The sequence below is a fragment of the Bos javanicus genome, chromosome 27 (genome assembly GCF_032452875.1).
Source record: "Bos javanicus breed banteng chromosome 27, ARS-OSU_banteng_1.0, whole genome shotgun sequence".
Classification (NCBI taxonomy): Eukaryota; Metazoa; Chordata; class Mammalia; order Artiodactyla; family Bovidae; genus Bos; species Bos javanicus.
In genome coordinates this window covers 33,926,401-33,948,045 of record NC_083894.1, presented here as the reverse complement: position 1 = coordinate 33,948,045, position 21,645 = coordinate 33,926,401, and the positions used below count along the sequence as shown (strand labels likewise).

Below are 21,645 nucleotides of genomic sequence, written 5' to 3'. Positions count from 1 at the left end.
GAGGATTCTTTACCAACTGAGCCACAAGCGAAGCCCAAGAATACTAGAGTGGGTAGCCTTTCCCTTCCCTGGGGGGGTCTTCCTGACCCAGGAATCAAACTGGGGTCTCCTGCACTGAAGGTGGATTCTTTACCAACTTAACCATCAGGGAAGCCAACCTTAATTTTTTTTTTTTTTTTTAAATAGGACTTACAGTGTGTTGCTTCTTTTATGTGGGCAGAGATTCATTGACATCTACACACACCAGGGCTTCCCTTGTGGCTCAGATGGTAAAGAATCCGCCTGCAATGAGGGAGACCTGGGTTCGATCGCTGAGTTGGGAAGATCCCCTGGAGAAGGGAAAGGCTACCCACTCCACTATGCTTGCCTGGAGAATCCCCATGGACAGAGGAGCCTGGCAGCTACGGTTCATGGGGTCGCAAAGAAGTTTTTGCGAACTTTGCGAAGTTCTAGTACAGGTTATTGAAGCATGTTGACTAGCATTCCTTTTACTCTTAAATACATTTGCTCGTGAACTATTTATATATGTTTTAGTGCATATAGGTTTCTCCCACCTCCTAATTTCTATTCCCCCCCCCCCACTTTTTCCCATTGGTAAGCATACGTTTGTTTTCGATTTCTCTTTTGAAATGTAGTTCATATTGTTGCGTTTTTGATTCCACCGCTGTGACATTACACGATGTCTATGTCTTTTTTATTTAGTATGATCATATATGGGTCCATTCGTGTTACCGGGGTGGACTTCACTCTTCTTCATGGCTCAGAGTCCATTTTCTCTCTGCATCACTTTTTCCTTATGCTCTCATCATTCCACGGACATTTGCATCGCATCTGTGACTTGGTTATTTTAAGTACTGAGTGCTGTGGCGCCCACATCTTTTCAAATTATAGCTTTCTCTGGCAACCCACTCTAGTATTCTTCCTTGGGAAATCCCATGGACAAAGGAGCCTGGTGGGCTACAGTCCATAGGGTCGCAAGAGTTGGACACAACTTAACAACTAAACCAGCACCACTGCATATATATCCAGGCACAGAGTCGCCTGATCATCTGATAGCTTGACTTTTGGTGTCTTAAAGGAGCTCCATAGTGTTCTGCATGCAGCTGTATACCTTCTCATTTTCTTGGACAGTACAGGAGGTCATCCTTTCCCAAGACCTTCTCCAGCACTTATTCGTAGATGTTTAAATGATAACCACTTTGACTGGTGGGAAATGATACCCTGTTACAAGATTCAATTGCTTCTCTTTAATCTTTTTAATTGATTTTATTTTTAACTGAAAGATAACTGCTTTGCAATATTGCATTGGTTTCTGCCATACAGCAACATAGATCACCCATAGGTATACATATGTCCCCTCCCTCTTGAACCTCCCTCCCACCTCCCACCGCTCCCCACCCCTCCAGGTTGTTAAAGCCCCGGTTTGAGAACCCCTGACTCACACAGCAAATTCCCAGTTAGCCTCAGAGATTTTTACCTGTTTCACTTTAACTCTGCAAATGCAGTATACGGTAAATGAATGAAGGTAGAAAAAAAAAAGTCTTTGGTTTTTGATTAGTCCTTAAATGCCTCGACTTAGAAACTGATATACATATACCACCATCCCAACCTGGGAGCACCTGGAGGCAGAACAAAGGACCAAGAGGCAGTGAATTCTGTTGCCCGTTTTGAGTAACAGCACTGATGCTCTGCAGTCCTGGTCACTGCACTGCTCTCTTTGGGACTCGGGGTCTCCCACAGTAAAGTGATTCCGTTGACTACATCAAGTTTTTCATACTTGACCACCAGCCACAGCAAGAAATTCTGTTTTCTCTTTTTTTTTTTGGCTGTACCACGTGAGTGGCAAGTGGAATTTCCTTGGCCAGGGATTGAACCTGTGCCCCTACAGTGGAAGGATGGAGTCTTAAATCCTGCACCACCAAGGAAGTCCTAAGAAAATAATTTTTCATCATGACCTGGCACACATTTGCTTATATCTGAAACTCCATGAACACTCACCCTTCTTTTGTGTAATGCACTCTACTTCCTACTGTATTCTATTTATTATGTATGTATTAATTTATTAAGTGCCATGCCACCTCGTTTGGTCATTTCTTTTAAAAAAAATGTATTTATTTGCTTGCACCAGGTCTTAGTGGAGGCGTGTGGGACCTCGTTCCCTGACCAGGGGTCGAACCCAGGCCCCCACACCCAAAGTGCAGAGTCCCAGACACTGGGAAGTCCTTCCTTTGGTCATTTTACAGGATTCCCTCTGGGCAGCTGAGGGGGCTCGTGAGTGAGAAATCTTCTTTTTAAGAGCTTCAGAGGCTGCCACATCTAAGAGAGTGACAGTGCTCTGGTTTTCCTTAGGATCCCCACCTAAGTTGTAGACGGAGCCTTAACTGACCTCTTAATTTATCTTTTCCTGTAAAAAACTCATGACATTTCCTAACAGTCCTCCCGCTCCTTGAAGCAGAGAGTTGGTCTGGTTAATACTGAAAATATTTTTTCCTGATATTAACCTAGGAAAAAACAGAAAACATCATCTCTCTTCTGCGGGCTGTGCTGCAGTGTTTACACGGTCGGGCTGACCCTGTGTCCTTCAAGAGCTGGAAAGCTTGGGGCGACTTAGGATTTTACAACTTGACATATGCTGGGGCAGACAGGCGGTCTGTAAGCAAAAGCAAGAAGTACCCAGTCAAATACTTCGTTTGCACAGATGCAAAGGCATGGAGATTTATATGGCAAGGTCCGAATTCCAAAAATCGTTTTTTAATTAACACACCCAACCAAATGCATAAAACCTCACAAAATGAGTGTAGTGGAAATGTCTTCTTTTCTATTTTTAGACTGAAATATGGAGGCCGTAAAAGCGAGGCTGTCATGAATCTTCATGTTTGGGGATAAAGTGACTTATAACCGTGAGGGCAGGGGCGGGTGGCGGCGGTAAGAAGTCTCTACACAAGCCACATCTAACAGTGGTAAACAGTTTTTATTCAGGCAATGAAACATGGAAAAAATATATTAGTAATCATTATAATAATTTCATTTGTGTGAGTATAACTTTTACAAATATTTACCTGACATATAAAAGGGAAATCACTTGTGCATATAAAATTTATGTTGATGATTATTTCACACAACACAATCCTGACAGCAGTAGTCAATGCAGCGTTAGATTCCTCCGGACGAGGCTCCTCACACACTTCATGGCACCCATGGGAACACAGTGGAAGCAGATGTGCAATTAATTAACATTTACTTGTTGGCACATTAGTAAGTACACAGGGGTGTCTACTGGCAAAGACACACTTGCTACAAGCGACACTGAGAAGTCTACAACCTCTGAGAAGAGAGAAACGCTGGGACCCTGTCTCACTGGGCAGGAGGGCCAAGCGTGAGGCTGAGAGTGTGAAACCTGCAGACCACCCCACACTGGCGGGGGTGGGGGTGGGAAAGGTGTGTGTGGGGTGGTTTCAGAGCTCACATTTTTATATGTCCCCTTGAAAATTATCCAGAGAGCATCACTTAACGGCGGGACAGGGAGATACTTGGTGGAGCATGTTTCAGATGCCGCTAAAAGGCAGAGGGGGAGTAAAGCGGCATTTTCCTGATTCTAAAGTGACAAATGGGTACTGGGAAGGTTCAGGCCACACCTCAGCGCCGAGCCTGGCCTTTGCCGCCTCATTCAGAGTGCTGGATGGACGACTGCCATGGCCAGCATCGCTCACCCCATCTCCACGGTACAACTATAACCAGAGGGTATGTACAGATGTGTGTGTGTGTGTGTATATATATAGTAGCTGTAACCATATTATAGTTAAAAAGTCATTCCTTAGGAATCTTGTTAGTCCAAATCTAACTGCATGCTAAGAGGCACAGAAATGGGATTGCATTTGGATGAAAAAAAACTATGAAAAGTGCAATCTTTAGTCTCCAGAATGCTAGCTCTGGGCACTAGGGAGGGAGTCTTCCCCGGAAAGTGTCATTCATACGACCTTCCAGAGGAGATCCTTAGAGAGAGGGCTCTATTACGTCTATTCCTTTGCCTTTTCTACATGGGAGACTCCAGGTTTGAGGGACAGACTGCTTTCTTTACGTCACTAGGGTCTGGAGGCCAGTCAAACCTTTTTGTACAGAAGTCTCCTTGAAATACTTCTTCATGAAAAGCTTTGAAGAAGATGACCCTATAGACCTTTGGCTTAACATTCTGGGATTCCCAGACTGTTATTTGTTCTTTAATAAGGAAATAATAATCTGCCATCTTTTCAATTCTTCAGAATATATACATCTTTACTTTAAAATGCTTTGCCTGAATCACTGAATCCTTCCAACGTCTAGTTTCTCTCTCCCCAACAAGAGAATAAAATAAGAAACCACCCGAGTCCAAGAGCAAACTTGCACAGTCAACAAACTACAAAGAACACCAGGCGTGGATGATTCACGAGACAGCAATGAACCGCAGCAGAAGACCAAAAAGGGGAGGAAAAGAAGGGGCGCTTTAGGGATCTTACTCCACTAAAAAAGGACACGCTGGATCATTTCCAGTTAGTGCACTCAGACTCGCCACACTCCTGTTCCTCACAACTCGGTTTTGAGCTTCAGAGTCATCGAGTTCTCTGTTACCTGTCGGTACAATGACTGCTTCCCTCTGGCTGCACCGAGTCAGCCCAGGGATATCTGGGGCACTTCACTCTCCCAGCTTATAACCAGTCAGGATGAATCCAGGACCCAGCTAAAAAGCGTCTAGGTACTTGTGTGAGAGTTGCAGAAAGTGTGGGATGGGAAGAAGGGTAACTGGCCGGTAAGCAGATCTGACTTGAGCCATCCTCCAACACACAGAGTGAACCTCTGCTTGGACTCCATGCCACCTGGGAAGGCCGCTAGGCCCTCGGCGTTCTCACCGTCAGGCACCTCCGCACTTCCTAATCTGGGCTGGGCCTGAGGACGCTAGAAGCCATGAGCAAAGCGGGCTTCTCATTGTTTCCAGGAGCATCTCCAAATAAAGTAAATGTCATGAGGTCTGTCAATGACTTAGCCAACCAAGTGACAGACTGAGGAGTCTGGTTACATTAGATCCTCCAGTTAAAACACTTTTAGGTGAAGACTAGCTACACTTTGGCAAACTCAAAAATTAAAAAACAAAACCAAAACACGGCTCTGGATCAAGAGCCTCAAGCAGACCACTCACGCTCCCAAACCACTGTCCAGGCCTGCGGCCTTTTCTCACTTCCCTGTCATGTTTGTCACGGGATGAATTACTGCCCAATTCACAAGTAATCTGGCCCACTAGTGTTTTGAAGCAAAACTCTAGGCTACATTCTTATTCCCCAGAGTAGGTCTCTTTCCCTTATTTTTTTAAATAAACATACTTCATTCTGCTCAGTATATTCTCTTGATGTGACAGTTGTACACGCTACATTTTCCTTCCTGCAGGAAGACTGTCCATCCACTAAATCAGAAGGAAGACGATTTCCTTGTAATGGCCATGGGAGAGTGGCCAATGGCAAATGTTACTTAATGTGGGCCTTTTCACTTTCCTTGCGCAGTGACTTTACTCGGTAGGGTCTAGTTTCTCAGGGGTCTCTTCCCACCAGCATGCTCAGGAAGGATTGTCATCACCTCTGTTTCAACACACAGCTACTTTTTTCTCTTTCTACGCAAGCGAGAAGCCTAAAACAAGAGGACTGTGGGGTTCTAAGGGACTATGATAATAAGCCTTTCATGTGTCCAACAGAGCGATACGAAACAAGTAAACGTGGGTACGTCACCAAAACACAGCAGCAAACAGGTTTAGCAACGTTTCTTTCTGCAAAACTGTGAAGTGAGTTTCTCTAGTCATGAACGGTTGGAAGAGGGTATGGTCACGTTGCCTGAGATGCCTGCTCCTCCAGGGCCAAAGCTATAGCAGGGCAATCGCTTCAAACCACGGGGACTGCTTCCAGGGCCCGAACGATTGTCACACCACTTCTCCAAACACAGAGCATTTCTGCTGTTCTGGTTTGTTGTTGCTGTTTTTTTTTTTTTTGTACAAAATGTTAAGACAGTAGGCTTTAAAATACAGCCTAAGCACCAATTATGGGAAATGCATATCAGTAAAATGGGACTTCTGGCTTTAAAAGACATTACTGACCTCCCTGGGGCTAAAGATTGCACCATGTGAACAGTACATGGCTAAAGAAAAGGTCACCTTAAGAGAGCGAGGGGGTCTCCATGAGGCACACTTCACTGCTGAAGGTGGGCCATGCAGTAGTTTTACAGGAAAAGTACCACAACTTACGTGCACTGGAGATAACACACGTCACCATGAAGACGCTCCGGGTGTTCAGGTTAAGACAAAAGAGCGCTTTAAGATGCCTGCGTGGATTTGGTTTTGCCTATTGAACGGGAGGGGTTCACACAGGAAATTTCCATTCGGGAGTAAGGTTCTCCGCCACTCTGAATGGAGTCCAGGAACAGCTTGAGGAATCTGGTTTTGTGAGTAGGGGTCTACTCCCTCCACCAGTATTCAAATGGCTGTGGTTTAAAAATACTCAAAATGCACTGATTTGGGGGTGGCTCATGTGATTTTCCTGCCCGTTTGGTTGAAAATTCTAAATTCTACTATCTTTCAGCTTGAAAGGATTTTTTTTTTTTTTTTGGGAGGGGGTGGCCTTTGGGGAAAAAAATCTGAAGAATAATTCATCACACTTGGAAAAGTCCAACTGCTGCTTTACCTTACAGTTGCTAATGGGGTTCATTAAAGAAGGTCGTCTAAACCTTTTATAAGCAGATTTCCTTTGCATATTTCAAACAAAAAGACAACAGAGAGCAAATGTAGACTCTGTAGCAACAAACTGAAGTAGAGGGGACTGACGGCTCTAGGACTTGGCAAACCCCAGTTGTGAGGGAACGAAGTAGATCCCCTGGGTCTGAGCACTAACCCCAGAGGGGCAGCGGCACCCAAGCTGAGGGCCATCCAGACACGGGTGGGGGGAACAGGACGCTGTGGCCAAGAGTGCCCCCCACGTGACACCTGAGTCTGAGGTTAGGAGCCATGCCACACACGGAGTCTACAGGCTTCACCTCTTCAACCCCCCCAAATTCTGCAATTGGGATTCTGAGCCAGGACTCTGTTTTCAAATAGGGTTTTACGATTCATGGAAATATGCCTTTCTGTAGAGAAGTTCTTATTTGACTATGCTTCTGGGGGGCGGGGGAGACAAACCAGCATCATGTATAAATATGCACGTATGTGTGTGAGAGAGTGAATGTGTCTATAAATAGGTACTCAACTGGAAGTAACAACAGGCCAAATCATCTCCTCAAACAAAACCACTAATATTGAAAATCAAATGTAAAAGATGTAATAAATAAACTTAAAAAAATCAGGTGGACAGGATATGGTCCCAAGTAATAGCCACCAAATCATAAACTGAACGCACGTGGGCCAAGTAAAGACGACTTTAAAACGAACCAAAGACAGAGAATCCTGCCCAGAGCCCATCGGAAGGATGGTCGGGCCACTCTTTCCACGTCTTCGTGATGAATCCTCCAGCGTTTTCTTGGGGCGGGCGTGTCGGCAGCAAAGCGGGACAGGCAGCAGTAGGCATGTGCTTTCATCAAGTGTTTTTTTCTCTGCAAAGGGGCAATTATTCCTGGATAAGGCAAGATAATCGTGGTCACGAGAGAAGCAGCCGAATGCAGATCTGCTGAGCTTACAGGGGAAACTCAGTCCGTCTTTCCCAGCTTGGCGATCAGCTCGTCGCAGATTTTCGTCAGTTCTTCGATTTCTTGGTTCTGAAAAACAAACAATGGGATGATGCACTGTATGTCCCAAGATGGAAGGATTATGGTGAAGTCGTCCTTAGACTGCCCATACCTCTCTAGGCACCTGACTTGATGGTTCTTCACTGTTCTGCATCAGAAACCCTTTTAAAGAAAGTTTTTTGTTAGTCGCCTCAGTTGTGTCCAACTTTTTGTGATGCCGTGGACTGTAGCCCGTCAGGCACCGCTGTCCACGGGGACTCTCCAGGCAAGAATACTGGACTGGGTTGCCATTCCCTTCTTCAGGGGATCTTCCTGACCCAGGGATCAAATCCCAGTCTCCTGCATTGCAGGCAATTTCTTTACTGTCTGAGCCATCTGGGAAGCCCTTTAAAGAAAGGAAGGCTCTATACCTTCTCCCCTAGGAAATGGTCATGTGTTCTCCAAGTTCTGCTTAGACTGAATAAGGGGCAAGTGTAATGACTGGCCCTCTAAAGTTTGTTTCTCAGATTTCCTTGTTATCACGAGAATTACTTGGGGGTATTTTTTAGAAATGCCAGATACCTGGGCCTCACTTGCTCCATCAGCATCTCCAGGGACCTGGAGAATGCCAAGGGCCATCGTCTCTGGGTTTATCAGACCCCTCAATAAAATCCCTGCCCTGGTGGAACAGATGCCACAGGCCTGAAAATATGTTTGGAAACACAGTAACAAAAACAGAAGAGGCACAAAGAACAAAGTCTAAGAATCACTGGGCAGCGTGGTTTTTGCTTATGTAGCCATTTCTAGACCGTGGCACCACTGACATCGGGGCAGGAGGGTCTTGATTGTGGGGTGTCCTGTGCACCTTGGGGTGTTTGGCACCATCTCTGGCCTCTACCCACGAGATGCCCACAGCATCTCCCAGTCCAGACAACCACATACACCTCCAGATTTTGCCTAATGGCTCCTGGAGGGCAAAACTGCAATGAAGCGGGACAATAGCTTCATGTGTTACAGAAAAAAAAGTAGAGAGAAAAAAGGCAGCCTCGGAGCCTAAACCTTTGGTCCGCTGAACTTCCATGAATGCAACTTTCCCTCTGCCCCGCCTGTGGCCAGGTCCCACTCATGCTCCCCTCCTTTGTCGCTACTCGAGTCAGTGGACTGAAGCGTCTGAGCAGAGAGACAAGGTTCCTTCATCCAGACCCAAGATGAGGGCGCCACGGCGGAGGAGGAAAACCAAAGGTCTCCTGGGCATGACATCCAACCCCTCGTACCTTCTGCTGAAGGGCCCTCTCCAGGGACTCCACCTTCATCTGTTCCTTGCGGAGCCCCGCGTGGAGAGCTGCGCTCTCAGCCTTGGCTTTTGTTCGAACCTGAGCAATCTCCTCATTGGCTCTGTTATGGAAAGAAGGGATAAAAAACACATGGTTTGTCATCGGTCACGGCGCAAGAGCCAGGATGCTAACAGCTGCCATCTGTGACACAGGACTAAGTCAACTGACTTCACCATAGAGGGAAGATAGGAATCAGTGAGCTACAGGATTCAATTTTAATTTATAAAAATTTAATTACACGTAACCGCTGAGATTTCCCTGGTGCAAACTACTGGCAGAATTCATCTCAAGGCACACGGTGCCCTTCAAAATTCACATGCCACCCAGGAGTGGAATCACAGGCCTACAACAACCTTAGTTTTTTTTTTAAAACCCAGTACAACAGTAAGCAGGATCTTTGTGGATTAACACAGCTAACAAGTCAGGATACTAACTGTTGGCATCTATGAAACACAGGCCTACAGGCAACTTTATTGAAGAGATGCAAAAGGAAAATTTAAAAACCACAGACGTCATCTGATAAAGTTAATTGATGAAAAGACGCTAAAAACTCACTGTAATCAGAGGTGTGCAAATTAAAACGATAAACTTTTAAAATGTATCAGCTTGGCAGAAATTAGCCAGGATGATCTTGGCCTGTGTTGGCCAAGATGCAAGGTGCTGACGGGGAAAGAAAACCCGCATAGCCCTCTCTGTGGATGCGGTGCGGCAGGAACTACCGCGTGCCTCCTGCCCAGGGAGTCCATCCTAGCAATCTCCCCGAGGACCACACTCCCCAGCACCACGCTGAGGGCACAGGGTGTTCACTGCCACACTGTTTGCAACAGGAAAGGGGTGAAATGCCCGTCCACGAAAGGCATGAAATAGTCTACAAACTAATAATTAGATTGAGCAATATGTTCTAAAGCAAAAAAAAAGGGCCATAATATACGATTACATGAAAATAGAAACCTGTATGATACTGTATTATTTTTTTTAAAAAGCCCAAAGCCATTGGGTAGTATTTGTAAAGGCTCATAGAAAAGATTAGAAAGATGCAAAATAAACCTTTAATACCAATGCCTCTAGGGGTGGGGAGGGAAAAGGGGAACTTACAAGGCTTTACAAACAGGAAGGTGGCAGAATGTACAAGGATGTATTACTCTTTAGTTAAAAAATACAGTTGGGTACATCCTTCATAGATCCTTTATTCCCCAGGATAAATTGCAAATGCATCAGATTTAAGCATAAAAAAAATTAAGCCTTATTTAATAACCTATAACAGAAAAGAATCTGAAAAAGAATATACATATATATAACTGAATCACTTTGCCTGAAACTAACACAACACTGTAAATCAACTACACTTCAACTTTAGTCAAAACGAATTTTAAGCAATAAAAAGAAAACTAAGCCATTAAAAGTACTGGAAGGTAAACATGGGAAAATGTTTTACACTGAGCATGATGAAGATCTTTGTCACTATGACAGAAGATCCTATAGCTATAAAAGAAATGATTGAGAAATTACACTATTATATAAAAGTAAATTTTTGCATATCAAAAAACACTATGGGCAGAGCCAAAAGGTAACAAACTAGAAAAATTATTCACCACTCATATTACAACGGGCTGTCATCTGCAATATACTTATATTTAAAATACATAAGCTGACACTAGAAAACCAGGCAAAGAAGAGTCATTCACAGAAAAGCAAATATACGTATGCTGCTGCTGCTGCGTCGCTTCAGTCGTGGCCGACTCTGTGTGACCCCATAGACGGCAGCCCACCAGGCTCCCCCGTCCCTGGGATTCTCCAGGCAAGAGCATTGGAGTGGGTTGCCATTTCCTTCTCCAATGCACGAAAGTGAAGTCGCTCAGTTGTGTCCAACTCTTCCCAACCCCACGGACTGCAGCCTACCAGGCTCCTCCGCCCATGGGATTTTCCAGGCAAGAGTACTGGAGTGGGTTGCCACTGCCTAAATATATGTATGTGCTGCTGCTGCTAAAATATGTTCAATTTCACTCATAAAATACATATGAATCAAAACTACGTTGAATAAAAACGCTGTGTTGCTTGCCAAAATAAAAGAAAAAACTCAACTAAATTGAAATAACCATCTTCCGCTGGTTAGATGTATCGAAAACCTGAATCCTGATCTGTTGGTGAAGCTGCATGAGAAAAGAGCTGCTTGCACACACTGCAGGGTTGTAAAGTAGTAAAAGTCTAACGAGGGCAACTGGACAATATGATCATAGTTATAAATCCATAAATCCCTTTGCCCAGCAGTTCACATACAGGGATCTCACCTGCCTCCCAGACGATAATCGTCTGAGGTTACTTACTTTACTGCAGCACTGCTGTAGCAGAAGGTGCTGAATAACCTAAGTGTCCAACAGGCACGACTGGTTAAGTAAAGGATACGTTCCGTCAACGGAACACCAGATTAAAACATAAATAAATAAAGAGGCTCTTCATGGGTTGACACAGAAAGATTTCCAAAACAAACTGCTGAGTGAATAAAGTGAGTACGCTACCGTCTGTATATTAAAAAAAAAAAAAGGAGAGTATCAGCACATTAAAAAAAAAAGGACTGTGACAGAGCCTCAGCCAGCTCGACGGTGGTGCAAACACAGTGCATCAAATCCACACTGTACACCTCAGGCTTGCACGACGCCACTCACAGCCCAACACAGCTGGGCTGGGGGAAGAGGAGGGGGAGTATGTCTGGAAGGGTAAAAGGATGGTGATTTCCTGGGGTGAGGGAAGAGGTGGGAACTTCTCGGGGGGAGGACGGGATGGGAGGGAGAGACTGTATCTTTTTATTCTTTTAAAAAATGTTTTCATTTTCTCTGCAGGGACAGCTGATTAACAATGTTGTGACAGTTTCAGATGGACAGCAAAAGGGACTCAGCCATACTCCCCAAACGCCCCCCCATCCAGGCTGCCCCGTAACTTTGAGCAGAGTTCCCTGTGCGGTACAATAGGTCCCTGTTGGGTATCCGTTTTAAATAGTCATGTGTACACATCCATCCCAAACTCCCTAACTATCCCTTCCCCTCACCCTTACCCCCAGCGACCGTAAGTTTGTTCTCTAACTCTGTCTCTTTCTGTTCTGCAGGTAAGTTCATCTGTATCATTTCTTTTTAGATTCCACATATAAAGGATGTCATATGATATTCCTCCTTCTCTGTCTGATTTACTTTACTTAGTATTCTCTTTGTTCTTTTTAATGTTTGAACCAGAGGAAGATTTCACCTATTCAAAAAAAAAAAAAAGAAATGAGCTGATTTACAAAACAGAACCAGACTCATAGACTTAGAGAATGAACTTCTGGTCACCAGGGAGGAAGGGCGGAGGGGGAGGGACAGACTGGGAGTGTGGGACTGACAGGCACACAGTGCTTTATTTAAAATAAAATGTCTTTCCAGAAAAACAAAACGACCAAAAAGCACACACACACAAAAGCAAAACAGTAATTCTTTTTTTTCTTTCCTCTGTCAGTCTTCCTACAACAATATGAAAAATGAAATTCTTCCGCACAGGCTCTTACTTGTCTAGTTTTTCCTCGGCATGGATCTTCAGGGCCTGATACCGTTGCTCTTCTTGTTTAACTCTGGCTAAGTAATCCTGAGCACATTTTTTCAAGGCTTCTTCATTCTGTTACCAAGTGACAATTTAAAAGGAAGGAAACAGGTCATTTTGTTTCTCTTCTACTAGTAACCTGCCATGTGTCAAGAGCTTTCCTTTTTTAAAACATGAGAAAACCTAATTACATTCAGATGCCTTCAAATAAGATTCCATGGTACTTTGAAAAAGGCACAAATAATTCCCACTGAGGAAACTGTAGATAACATCATGCATTAACTTTCAAATCAGATAGTGAGTTACACTGACACACCTGCTTCTGAAGTGTGCATGCCTGTGTTAAGTCGCTTCAGTCGTGTCTGACTGTGTGTGGTCCTGTGGACTGTGGCCTGCCAGGCTCCTCTGTCCACGGCATTCTCCAGGCAAGAATACTGGAGTGGGTGGCCATGCCCTTTCTCCAGAGGATCTTCCCCACCCAGGGATCGAACCTGCGTCTCTTATGTCTCCTGCACAGGCGGGCAGGTTCTTTTCCAGTAGCACCACCTGGCTTTAGGAAGGCCAAAGTTATTCAAAACTGAAGGGTGCAACTTCCCTGGTGGCGCAGGGGATAAGAATCCACCTGCCAGTGCAGGGGACATGGGTTCGATTCCAGGTCGGGGAAGATTCCACATGCCGGGGACCAACTGAGCCCGTGGGCCACAGCCTCTGAGCCCGAGCGCAGCAACTGCTGGAGCCCACACGCCTACAGCCCCATCTCCACAGGAAGAGGCCAGAGCACTGCAGCCAAGAGTGGCTTGCCGCAATTAGAGAAGGCTCGAGCAAAGCCACAAAGACCCAGCACAGCCAAAAACAAACAGAAAAACTGAAGGGGAATCTGATTCCTGTTTTGGACACACTGGACAGTCATTTTATTTTAATATGAAAAAAAGAACGCTCACTGCTATAAATGTGTCTTTAGTGATGATGAGTGACCAAATTAAGTCAATATGCCCACTTACACCTAAATTTGAAACTTCACACTTCCTTCTTTGATACCTTCGGCTTGAATTTTTCAGTGCTATGGCTTGACTCCCTTTTACTTTTGACAAATTGGTGAATGATCAAAAAGAACATTTCTAGAACTCTCCTAAGGTCTGAGGGCCCCAGGTTCTTACATGCTGTGCCACACTCTGGTCGTGTCCAGGGCTTGTTGCCCTGACTGAGAGGAAGGATTCAAACATGCCACCCAGGGTCCCTGATTCCCTGTTTCTGGGCCACCCACACTTTGGGCACTTGGGTTTGACGACCCATCAGCAAGAAGACGCACCACCAAGGCGGCAGAAGGCAAAGGACAGGTACCTTCTTGAACCCTTCCAGGACGCCCTTCAGGTTCTCATATCTCCTGAACAGGTCAGAGAGGGACCTTTCCACCGAGTTGAGGTCGGCCAGGGCCTGCTCCTTCTCCATGGTCAGCTGCTGGAAGCTCTTCTGAGAGCTCATGCTTGTCCTCTGTTCATCTTCTGTGAGTCACAATCAGAGAACACACATTCACCCAACAGTTCACAGCTGCCCTCTTGAGCTGCGAGGCAATACTCTAGGGGGTTGGAGGGGGGCAACCCAGCAAGGAAGGTGACAAGTTTCCACCCTGACACTCTGGTGCGGGAGACAGGCAACAGGTGACGGGGAAAAGAACAAAGCAGGGCAAGAGGGTGGGGTGCCTTTTATATCAAATGGCCTCTGTCTGAGGAGAGATGCAAGCAGAGACCCAGAGGAGCTGAGGGCAGGAGCCATGCAGCTCCCAGGTGTCAGGTGGCATAAATTATCATCTCAGCACTTCAGTTAATGCAGAGAGACCTGAAGTGACTTGGGGAGTCAGTCCTTACGACAGCGGCTACAAGAGGTTCTAAATTCAATGCAGGAGGATGAAGCGCTGTCCTTTCTAATGGCCCTGATGGGTCTGAGGCAGGGAAAGCAGGACCTGCAGTGGAGTGAGGCCCAGAGACGTCCCACTGGAGGGGGCGGGGAAAGGGGTGGGAGGAAGGATGTGGAGAGGCCGCCCACCCTGGTGCTGGAAGTGTTCATCCTCTACAAGGAACCTAATCTTAATGGATCCTCAGTATTTGCAGATTCTGTATTTGTGAATTTGCCTGCTCACTGTAATTCCCATGTCGCCTCCAAGTCAAGACGTGCGGTGGATTCCCGGCCGTTCGGGGGCATGTGTGGGGCGGCAGAGAACTGGGCTGACCCGCCGAGCATGTTCTCGCCTAAGGCTGGACCAGGAGATGCTCTGCCATGTTGCATACTGCCAACAAGGACCCTATTTAGTCTACTTCGGGCCTTAATTTTGCATTTTTGTGCTTCCTGTTGGGGAATTTTAAATGGGCCCCAAGCCTGGTGCTGTGGAGCCGTCTTGTGTCCTAAAAGCTACAAGGCTGGAGGTGTCTTGGGGGAAAACACACGTGAGATGAGCTTCGTCCGGGTACGAGCTCAGTATTAATGAAACGACAATACATCTTAAATAAGGTTATGTATTGACAAAATTGTTGTGACCACAGGCTCACAGGCACCTGCTTTGCCTTCCTGAGGATCAATGGGTTAGAACTGCCTAATTCAGTGTTTGTGGCAATTTTATAAAAACAAGAACTGCATATAATGAGAATCAACTGTATCTCAGGGATGGACAAACTGAGAGATTTATATTTTAATTTGAAAATCATCTTTGGATCCTGAGGTTCATATTCTAGAGAAAAATTTCCTTACCAATCATTTGGGCAATGGTCTTCTCATACTCAGCCACAATTTTCCTTAAACAAACAGACAAAAAGTCTCATCAGAAGAGAATATCCAGACAAGGGAAGTTGGACAAATGCTGCCCTAAACAACAAAACACAGTAACATGTACTGACAAACTCACATAACCCAGCTACCTGCTTTGGGGTGCCCCCCTGCTTTTTTAGTATTTAATATAAGATTTGTTAATGCTCAGAAAGGCTTTTCTCAAGGTTCTGTTTAACAAGGCTTGCATTTTATTTGGGCTTCCCTGATAGCTCAGTTGGTAAAGAATCCACCAAAACAACTGCCTTCATTTTTCTTTGCACCTTTGTGAATGACGCCAAGGCAGTCCGTGAATTCTGCTTAGAGAAGTGACTCTTTTACAAAATGAGTTAACGATATCCTGGGGGCTCCTCCTAAGAGGCCCGATCTGAGTTCAGGCTTTCCTGGCCCCAAACCACTCTTACAGGCAGTGGGTCCCCTGTGATTCAGTTCCAGGTTTTATTTTATTTTCCTAATTCCAGAAGCATTTTAGTTATTCAAAGTTATTTAAAGATCATCCTGTCCTGTTCATGCGGGAAAAGTGCAATCTTTTCCTGACCCTCCAGTGACGGGTGCCCCTCCCTGACACCCTTGGTGAGAAGAACTCTGGTCCTCACTCTGACTAGGCATCCAAGTTCTCACGAAGGCAGCTGAAAGCTCCCCGAGATCAGGGGCTGTGCCTTCCTCCCCAACAAGCCGGCACAGGGACTGAGCAAGCACTCTAAACACCAAATAATACAAGAGCTACAAACTAAAGTGGACCCATTTAAAATGTTTCATCCAAGTGCCCACTGAACAGTCTGTAAATTATTTATGCCCCCCACTCTTTGATGCCATTTTTAGTTATTTCGCAGCTCCTAAGTGTAGGGGTGAATAGTAAAAGCAAAGAGAGTCCAAGTTAGTCAGTCAGCTTTGTTTCCTGTTAAAATGCTTTTTATGCTCGACCTTGTGGCTATGAAATCTGAAGCTACCATGTATAGTTCGTTTTAGGAAAGGATTATGGATTGTAATGCCTCCATAACTAAAGATGTCAATAAATCTTGTTACTCTGTATTTCGAATGGGTATTTTTGCACAAATTTGTCTTTTCAAAAGACAAGGATTCTGTGGGTTCTGCTTACTTGTCATGTTCTGAACAACACAAAATAAGATACCACATTTGAATACAGTAATTGGTCAGCAATCCTCAGGAAATGACCTTACCCATCACAAATTAAGGTGCAAACAGCAAAACCCTCAAGTTCTCAAGAGCTGGTTCTATGTAAGCAAGTACTGTCATCCCTTCCTTTGCACTAAATCTAATAATACATAAAGGGACCCACCCCTCCCTCAAACCTCCAGTCTAACCTCATCTCCAAGACTTCTTGTCGGGTTTCTTCGTATTTTTTCTTCCATTCATTTGCTTCGATCTCTTTAGTGATTATCTAGATTATAATGCAGACAGAGCTTAGTTTTACCGGCTCAGTCTCTTTACAGTTTGAATTCAAGACTAGAGCCTGAAAACAACACACAGCCAATGTTCATCCCAAGATATTCAATCTACATTAGGAATAAAAAAACTTCAACCTCTGTGTGTATTGCACACAGACACTGGGGAAATGTTGTCGGCCACATAAGGATGCTGGAATGCAGTCACCAGGGTGAAGGGGAGGAGAACCTCTCCCAGGAAAGCCCCAGGTGGGAATTACCATCTCTGTAAACTCCATGTTGGTCCAGGGTCTGGCTCTTGGCCTAGAACCCTGCTGGGTCAGGACGACAACAGCTGAGCCACTCGTCTGGCAGACTCCTCTTAAAGGTAAGACGCCAGAGCCCCACTTTATTAGTAATTAGGCTGAGACATGAAACCATCACAGGATCAGAGTCGGGGGAGCTGGCCTGGCCAGGTAGTCTCTTTCTGCAGAGATTTCGGATTGAGTCAGAATAGAGCTCAGAAGGTCAGTGCCTCCAGGCAGAGGCACCCAACTCACGGTGGGCAAGATCCTGCTTGTTAGACCAAGATCCATATCCTACATTTGGCAGGCCCATGCTAGCTGGAAAGAAACACTCTAGATTCATGGTCTCAAACACCTCTTCCCCTGCACAGGGCTCAGATGGGAACCTATTGTTCTCCTGTGATTATACTTTCCTGTGCGTCTTTCTAATTGTGTACAATCTTTATTTTGGTGCCATGAAGCAGGATTTCAAGAACCAGAAGCCAGCCTCTCTGCTTCAGGGAGGAAGCAGGCACATCTTTGTTTTTTGGGCCCCTCTGTAGGGCACACAGGATCTTTTCTTAGTTCCCCCTGCAGGGGGAAAGTGTTAACCACTGGACCACCAGGGAAGTCCTAGCACATTTTTGCTTTGATGCATCTGGTCAGTGGTTATCTCATAATTTTAACTCTCAGAAGAAAGAAGACACTTTTCTCATTTACAACACTTTGTGAAGCCTCCTGACCACAGCGTTTTGACAACAGGACTAGCTGACACCACTAATTACCAAAATTATTGCTCTGTTTTAAAGGTTTGAAAGACCTAGGTCAGAGGTACTTAACCATGTTCATCACATTATAAAAATAAAATCACTACACCAAGGGAATTACCTTCTTTTAAAAAAGTGGAAGAAATCCAAGAAACATATAAACCAAACACATCAAACACAGCACAGAGGTGTAAGGGGAGGGTGGAAACGAATTAATGGTACCTAACAAGTGTCTTTCTATTTTCCAGATCACCCAGGAAAGGCCCAGCAGTGATCTATTTCAAACAGAAGACGTTCAATAAACACGACAGAGGAAGTTGAGAGTTAATTAGCAAGTTTATATTCCTACAAGTCTAGAATTTGAGGAACTTTTAGGCATGAGCCTATATCCTCTGTAAAACGAAGGGGTGCTGACTTAGTTACGTATGTGGGTGAAGTTGGGAAAATTGTGTACTTAAAACTTCAAGGATAAGCAATAAAGAAGTGTCCTGAAGTTCTCAAGGACACTTCGAAGTGTCAGCTTTGCCCCTTGGACACCAGAAGACCAGGACTCCAGCTCCAGGGAGCCCTTTATATGAGCTCTCCAGCTGGTGAGCAAGAACTCAAGCCAGCAGAGATGGAACCTCCCCACTGGCACACAGGCTTGACAAAGAAATAAGCAACAGCGGACGTGGTGGGCAAGTCTTCACCTCTTCCCTTATCAGGGTGAGCACGGCCGTCTTATCTGATTCGCTGAGGCAGATGCCATCCAGGGGGCTCTCCACCCCGCAGGCCACGGACACGGGGGTCTTCTCCACCGGGGACTCCAGCAGTGCCTATGGGGGGAGCGAGCGCAAGTAAGACATATGGGCCTCAGCTGCTTAACCCCAAATACCCTTCAGCGACTTCCTCCTGATGAGAACGATCACATCCTTTAAAAACAGGTTGGAAGGGGGGGAAAAAAGCCAGCCCGGGGGTGGGGTGGGGAGGAACCAGAGACACTGATGTATAGAACAGTCTTTTGGACTCTGTGGGAGAGAAGAGGGTGCGATGATTTGGGAGAATGGCATTGAAACATGTATAATATCATATATGAAACGAGTCGCCAGTCCAGGTTCGAAGCACGATACTAGATGCTTGGGGCTGGTGCACTGGGATGACCCAGAGGGATGGTATGGGGAGGGAGGAGGGTGGAGGGTTCAGGATGGGGAATACGTGTATACCTGTGGCGGATTCATGGTTGATATATGGCAAAACCAATACAATATTGTAAAGTTAAAAAATAAAATAAAATTAAAAAAAAAAAAGAAGAGACAAAAAAAAACAAACCAACAAATCTAGCTACAGTACAATCTAAAGAAAAAACCATTCTTAAACAATGACCTTATGGTTGTGAGTGGGGGGACGGGGAAGGACAGGGGAAAGGGATGGTTAGGGAGTTGGGGATGGACAGGTACACACTGCTATATTTACAAATGGATGCCCAACAAGAAGGACATGCTGTACACAGCACAGGGAACTCTGCTCAATGTTATGTTGCAGCCTGGATGGGAGCAAGGTTTGGGGAGAATGTGTGTGTGAGTTGTTCAGTCATATTTGACTCTTTGCAACCCCGTGGAATGTAGCCTGCCAGGCTCCTCTGTCCGTGGGATTCTCCAGGCAAGAATACTGACTGGAGTGGGTTGCCATGCCCTCCTCCAGGGCATCTTCCTGACCCAGGGATCGAACCCGAGTGTCCTTCGTCTCCTGCACTGGCAGGCGGATTTTTTTACTTCTGAGCCACCAGAGGAGCCCCTGGGGGAGAATGGAGGCGTGTGCAGGTGTGGCTGAGTCCCTTCAGTGTGCACCTGAAACTATCACAAGATTTTAACTGGCTACGCGCCAAGTGCAGGCGGCTGCGACGGGCGCGCCAAGCGCGGCCGAGAGGAACCACCCCACGTCTGAGGTCAGGGGCAGAAGCTGGGAGGACCCCGTGCCCGAAGGGCAGCAGCCAAGAGGAGTTACCCCATGTCCGAGGTCAGGGGCAGCGGCCAAGAGTACCAGAATGCGACGGCGCAGGAACGGCTGAGAGGAGCTACCCCGCGTCCGAGGTCGGGGGCGGCGGCCGGGAGGAGATACCCCACGCCCCATGCCTGAGGCCAGGGGCGACGGGCGGGAGGAGCTACCCCACGCCCCTAAGCCCGAGGCCAAGGGCGGCGGTGGGGAGGAGCAACCCCACGACTGAGGCCAGGGGCGGTGGCCGGGAGGACCAACCCCATGTCCAAGGAGCCCTGGCTGCGCGGGTGGAGGAGGGCCTAGAGGAACTATCCCATGTTGAAGGTCAGGAAGGGCGGCAGTGAGGAGATACCCCTCGTCCAAGGTAAGGAGCAATGGCTGCGCTTTGCTGGAGCAGCCGTGAAGAGATACCCCACGCCCAAGGTAAGAGAAACCCAAGTAAGACAGTAGGTGTTGCAAGAGGGCATCAGAGGGCAAACACACTGAAACCGTACTCACAGAAAACTAGTCAATCTAATCACACGAGGACCACAGCCTTGTCTAACTCAGTGAAACTAAGCCATGCCCGTGGGGCAACCCAAGACGGGCGGGTCATGGTGGAGAGGTCTGACAGAATGTGGTCCACTGGAGAAGGGAATGGCAAACCACTTCAGTATCCTTGCCTTGAGAACCCCATGAACAGTATGAAAAGGCAAAATGATAGGATACTGAAAGAGGAACTCCCCAGGTCAGTAGGTGCCCAATATGCTACTGGAAATCAGTGGAGAAATAACTCCATAAAGAATGAAGGGATGGAACCAAAGCAAAAAAGAATACCCAGCTGTGGATGTGACTGGTGATAGAAGCAAGGTCCGATGCTGTAAAGAGCAATATTGCATAGTGTTAGGTAGGTAGAATAGGGAAAAGGAGTCCAAAATGGCGGTGGCTAAAAGACAAGGAAGGTCTGAGGACCAGAGTGAAGACTTCAGGCAGGACAAACAGAACAAACAGCACTCCTGGCTAAGCCCAATTTGCATAGGGCAGGCCCAGGTGGAGGAAAAAACATAAAAGGAGGAGCCAAAGTGCTTTCTCACAGACACTCTCTCTCCCGCGTGCATGCGCGCGCTCTCTCTCTCTCTTTCTCCCTCCCCATGCACTCCTCCACTCCCTTCTCTTCGAGTCTTGGATTCTCCTGCTATCTTCTAAATAAAATGGAGCTGTAACACTGATTTGCCTAAGAGCTGTAGCACGGTTTGTCCAAGACCTGAGAGCTGTGACGTGCCGAGGGCTTTAATGTCTGTTGCTCCAAATCTTTGTTGTGACGAGACAAAGAACCAAGGAACATACACCTACGTGACAATAGGAACCTGGAATGTCAGGTCCATGAATCAAGGCAAATTGGAAGTGGTCAAACAAGAGATGGCAAGAGTGAATGTCGACATTTTAGGAATTAGCAAACTGAAATGGACTGGAATGGGTGAATTTAACTCAGATGACCATTGTATCTACTACTGCGGGCAGGAATCCCTCAGAAGAAATGGAGTGGCCATCATGGTCAACAAAAGAGTCCAAAAGGCAATACTTGGATGCAATCTCAAAAACGACAGAATGATCTCTGTTCATTTCCAAGGCAAACCATTCAATATCACAGTAATCCAAGTCTATGCCCCAACCAGTAACGCTGAAGAAGCTGAAGTTGAACGGTTCTATGAAAACCTACAAGACCTTTTAGAACTAACACCCAAAAAAGATGTCCTTTTCATTATAGAGGACTGGAATGCAAAAGTAGGAAGTCAAGAAACACCTGGAATAACAGGCAAATTTGGCCTTGGAA

At 46.0% G+C, this 21,645-nt stretch overlaps 1 protein-coding gene across 13 annotated transcripts in view; it reads right to left on the bottom strand.

The window, feature by feature from the left end:
• Positions 1–2,952: 2,952 nt before the first annotated feature.
• TACC1 (transforming acidic coiled-coil containing protein 1) overlaps positions 2,953–21,645 on the bottom strand; it is a 130,537-nt gene continuing 111,844 nt past the window's right edge. For all 13 annotated transcript variants that reach the window (XM_061404516.1, XM_061404517.1, XM_061404511.1 and 10 more), the window contains 7 exons: positions 18,548–18,673; positions 16,748–16,824; positions 15,348–15,391; positions 13,947–14,107; positions 12,574–12,680; positions 8,982–9,102; positions 2,953–7,758 (listed from right to left, as the gene is read on the bottom strand). In XM_061404516.1, coding sequence (XP_061260500.1) covers positions 7,690–7,758; positions 8,982–9,102; positions 12,574–12,680; positions 13,947–14,107; positions 15,348–15,391; positions 16,748–16,824; positions 18,548–18,673 — 705 coding nt within the window. In that variant the 3' untranslated portion in view covers positions 2,953–7,689. The remainder of the gene's footprint in view (positions 7,759–8,981; positions 9,103–12,573; positions 12,681–13,946; positions 14,108–15,347; positions 15,392–16,747; positions 16,825–18,547; positions 18,674–21,645) is intronic.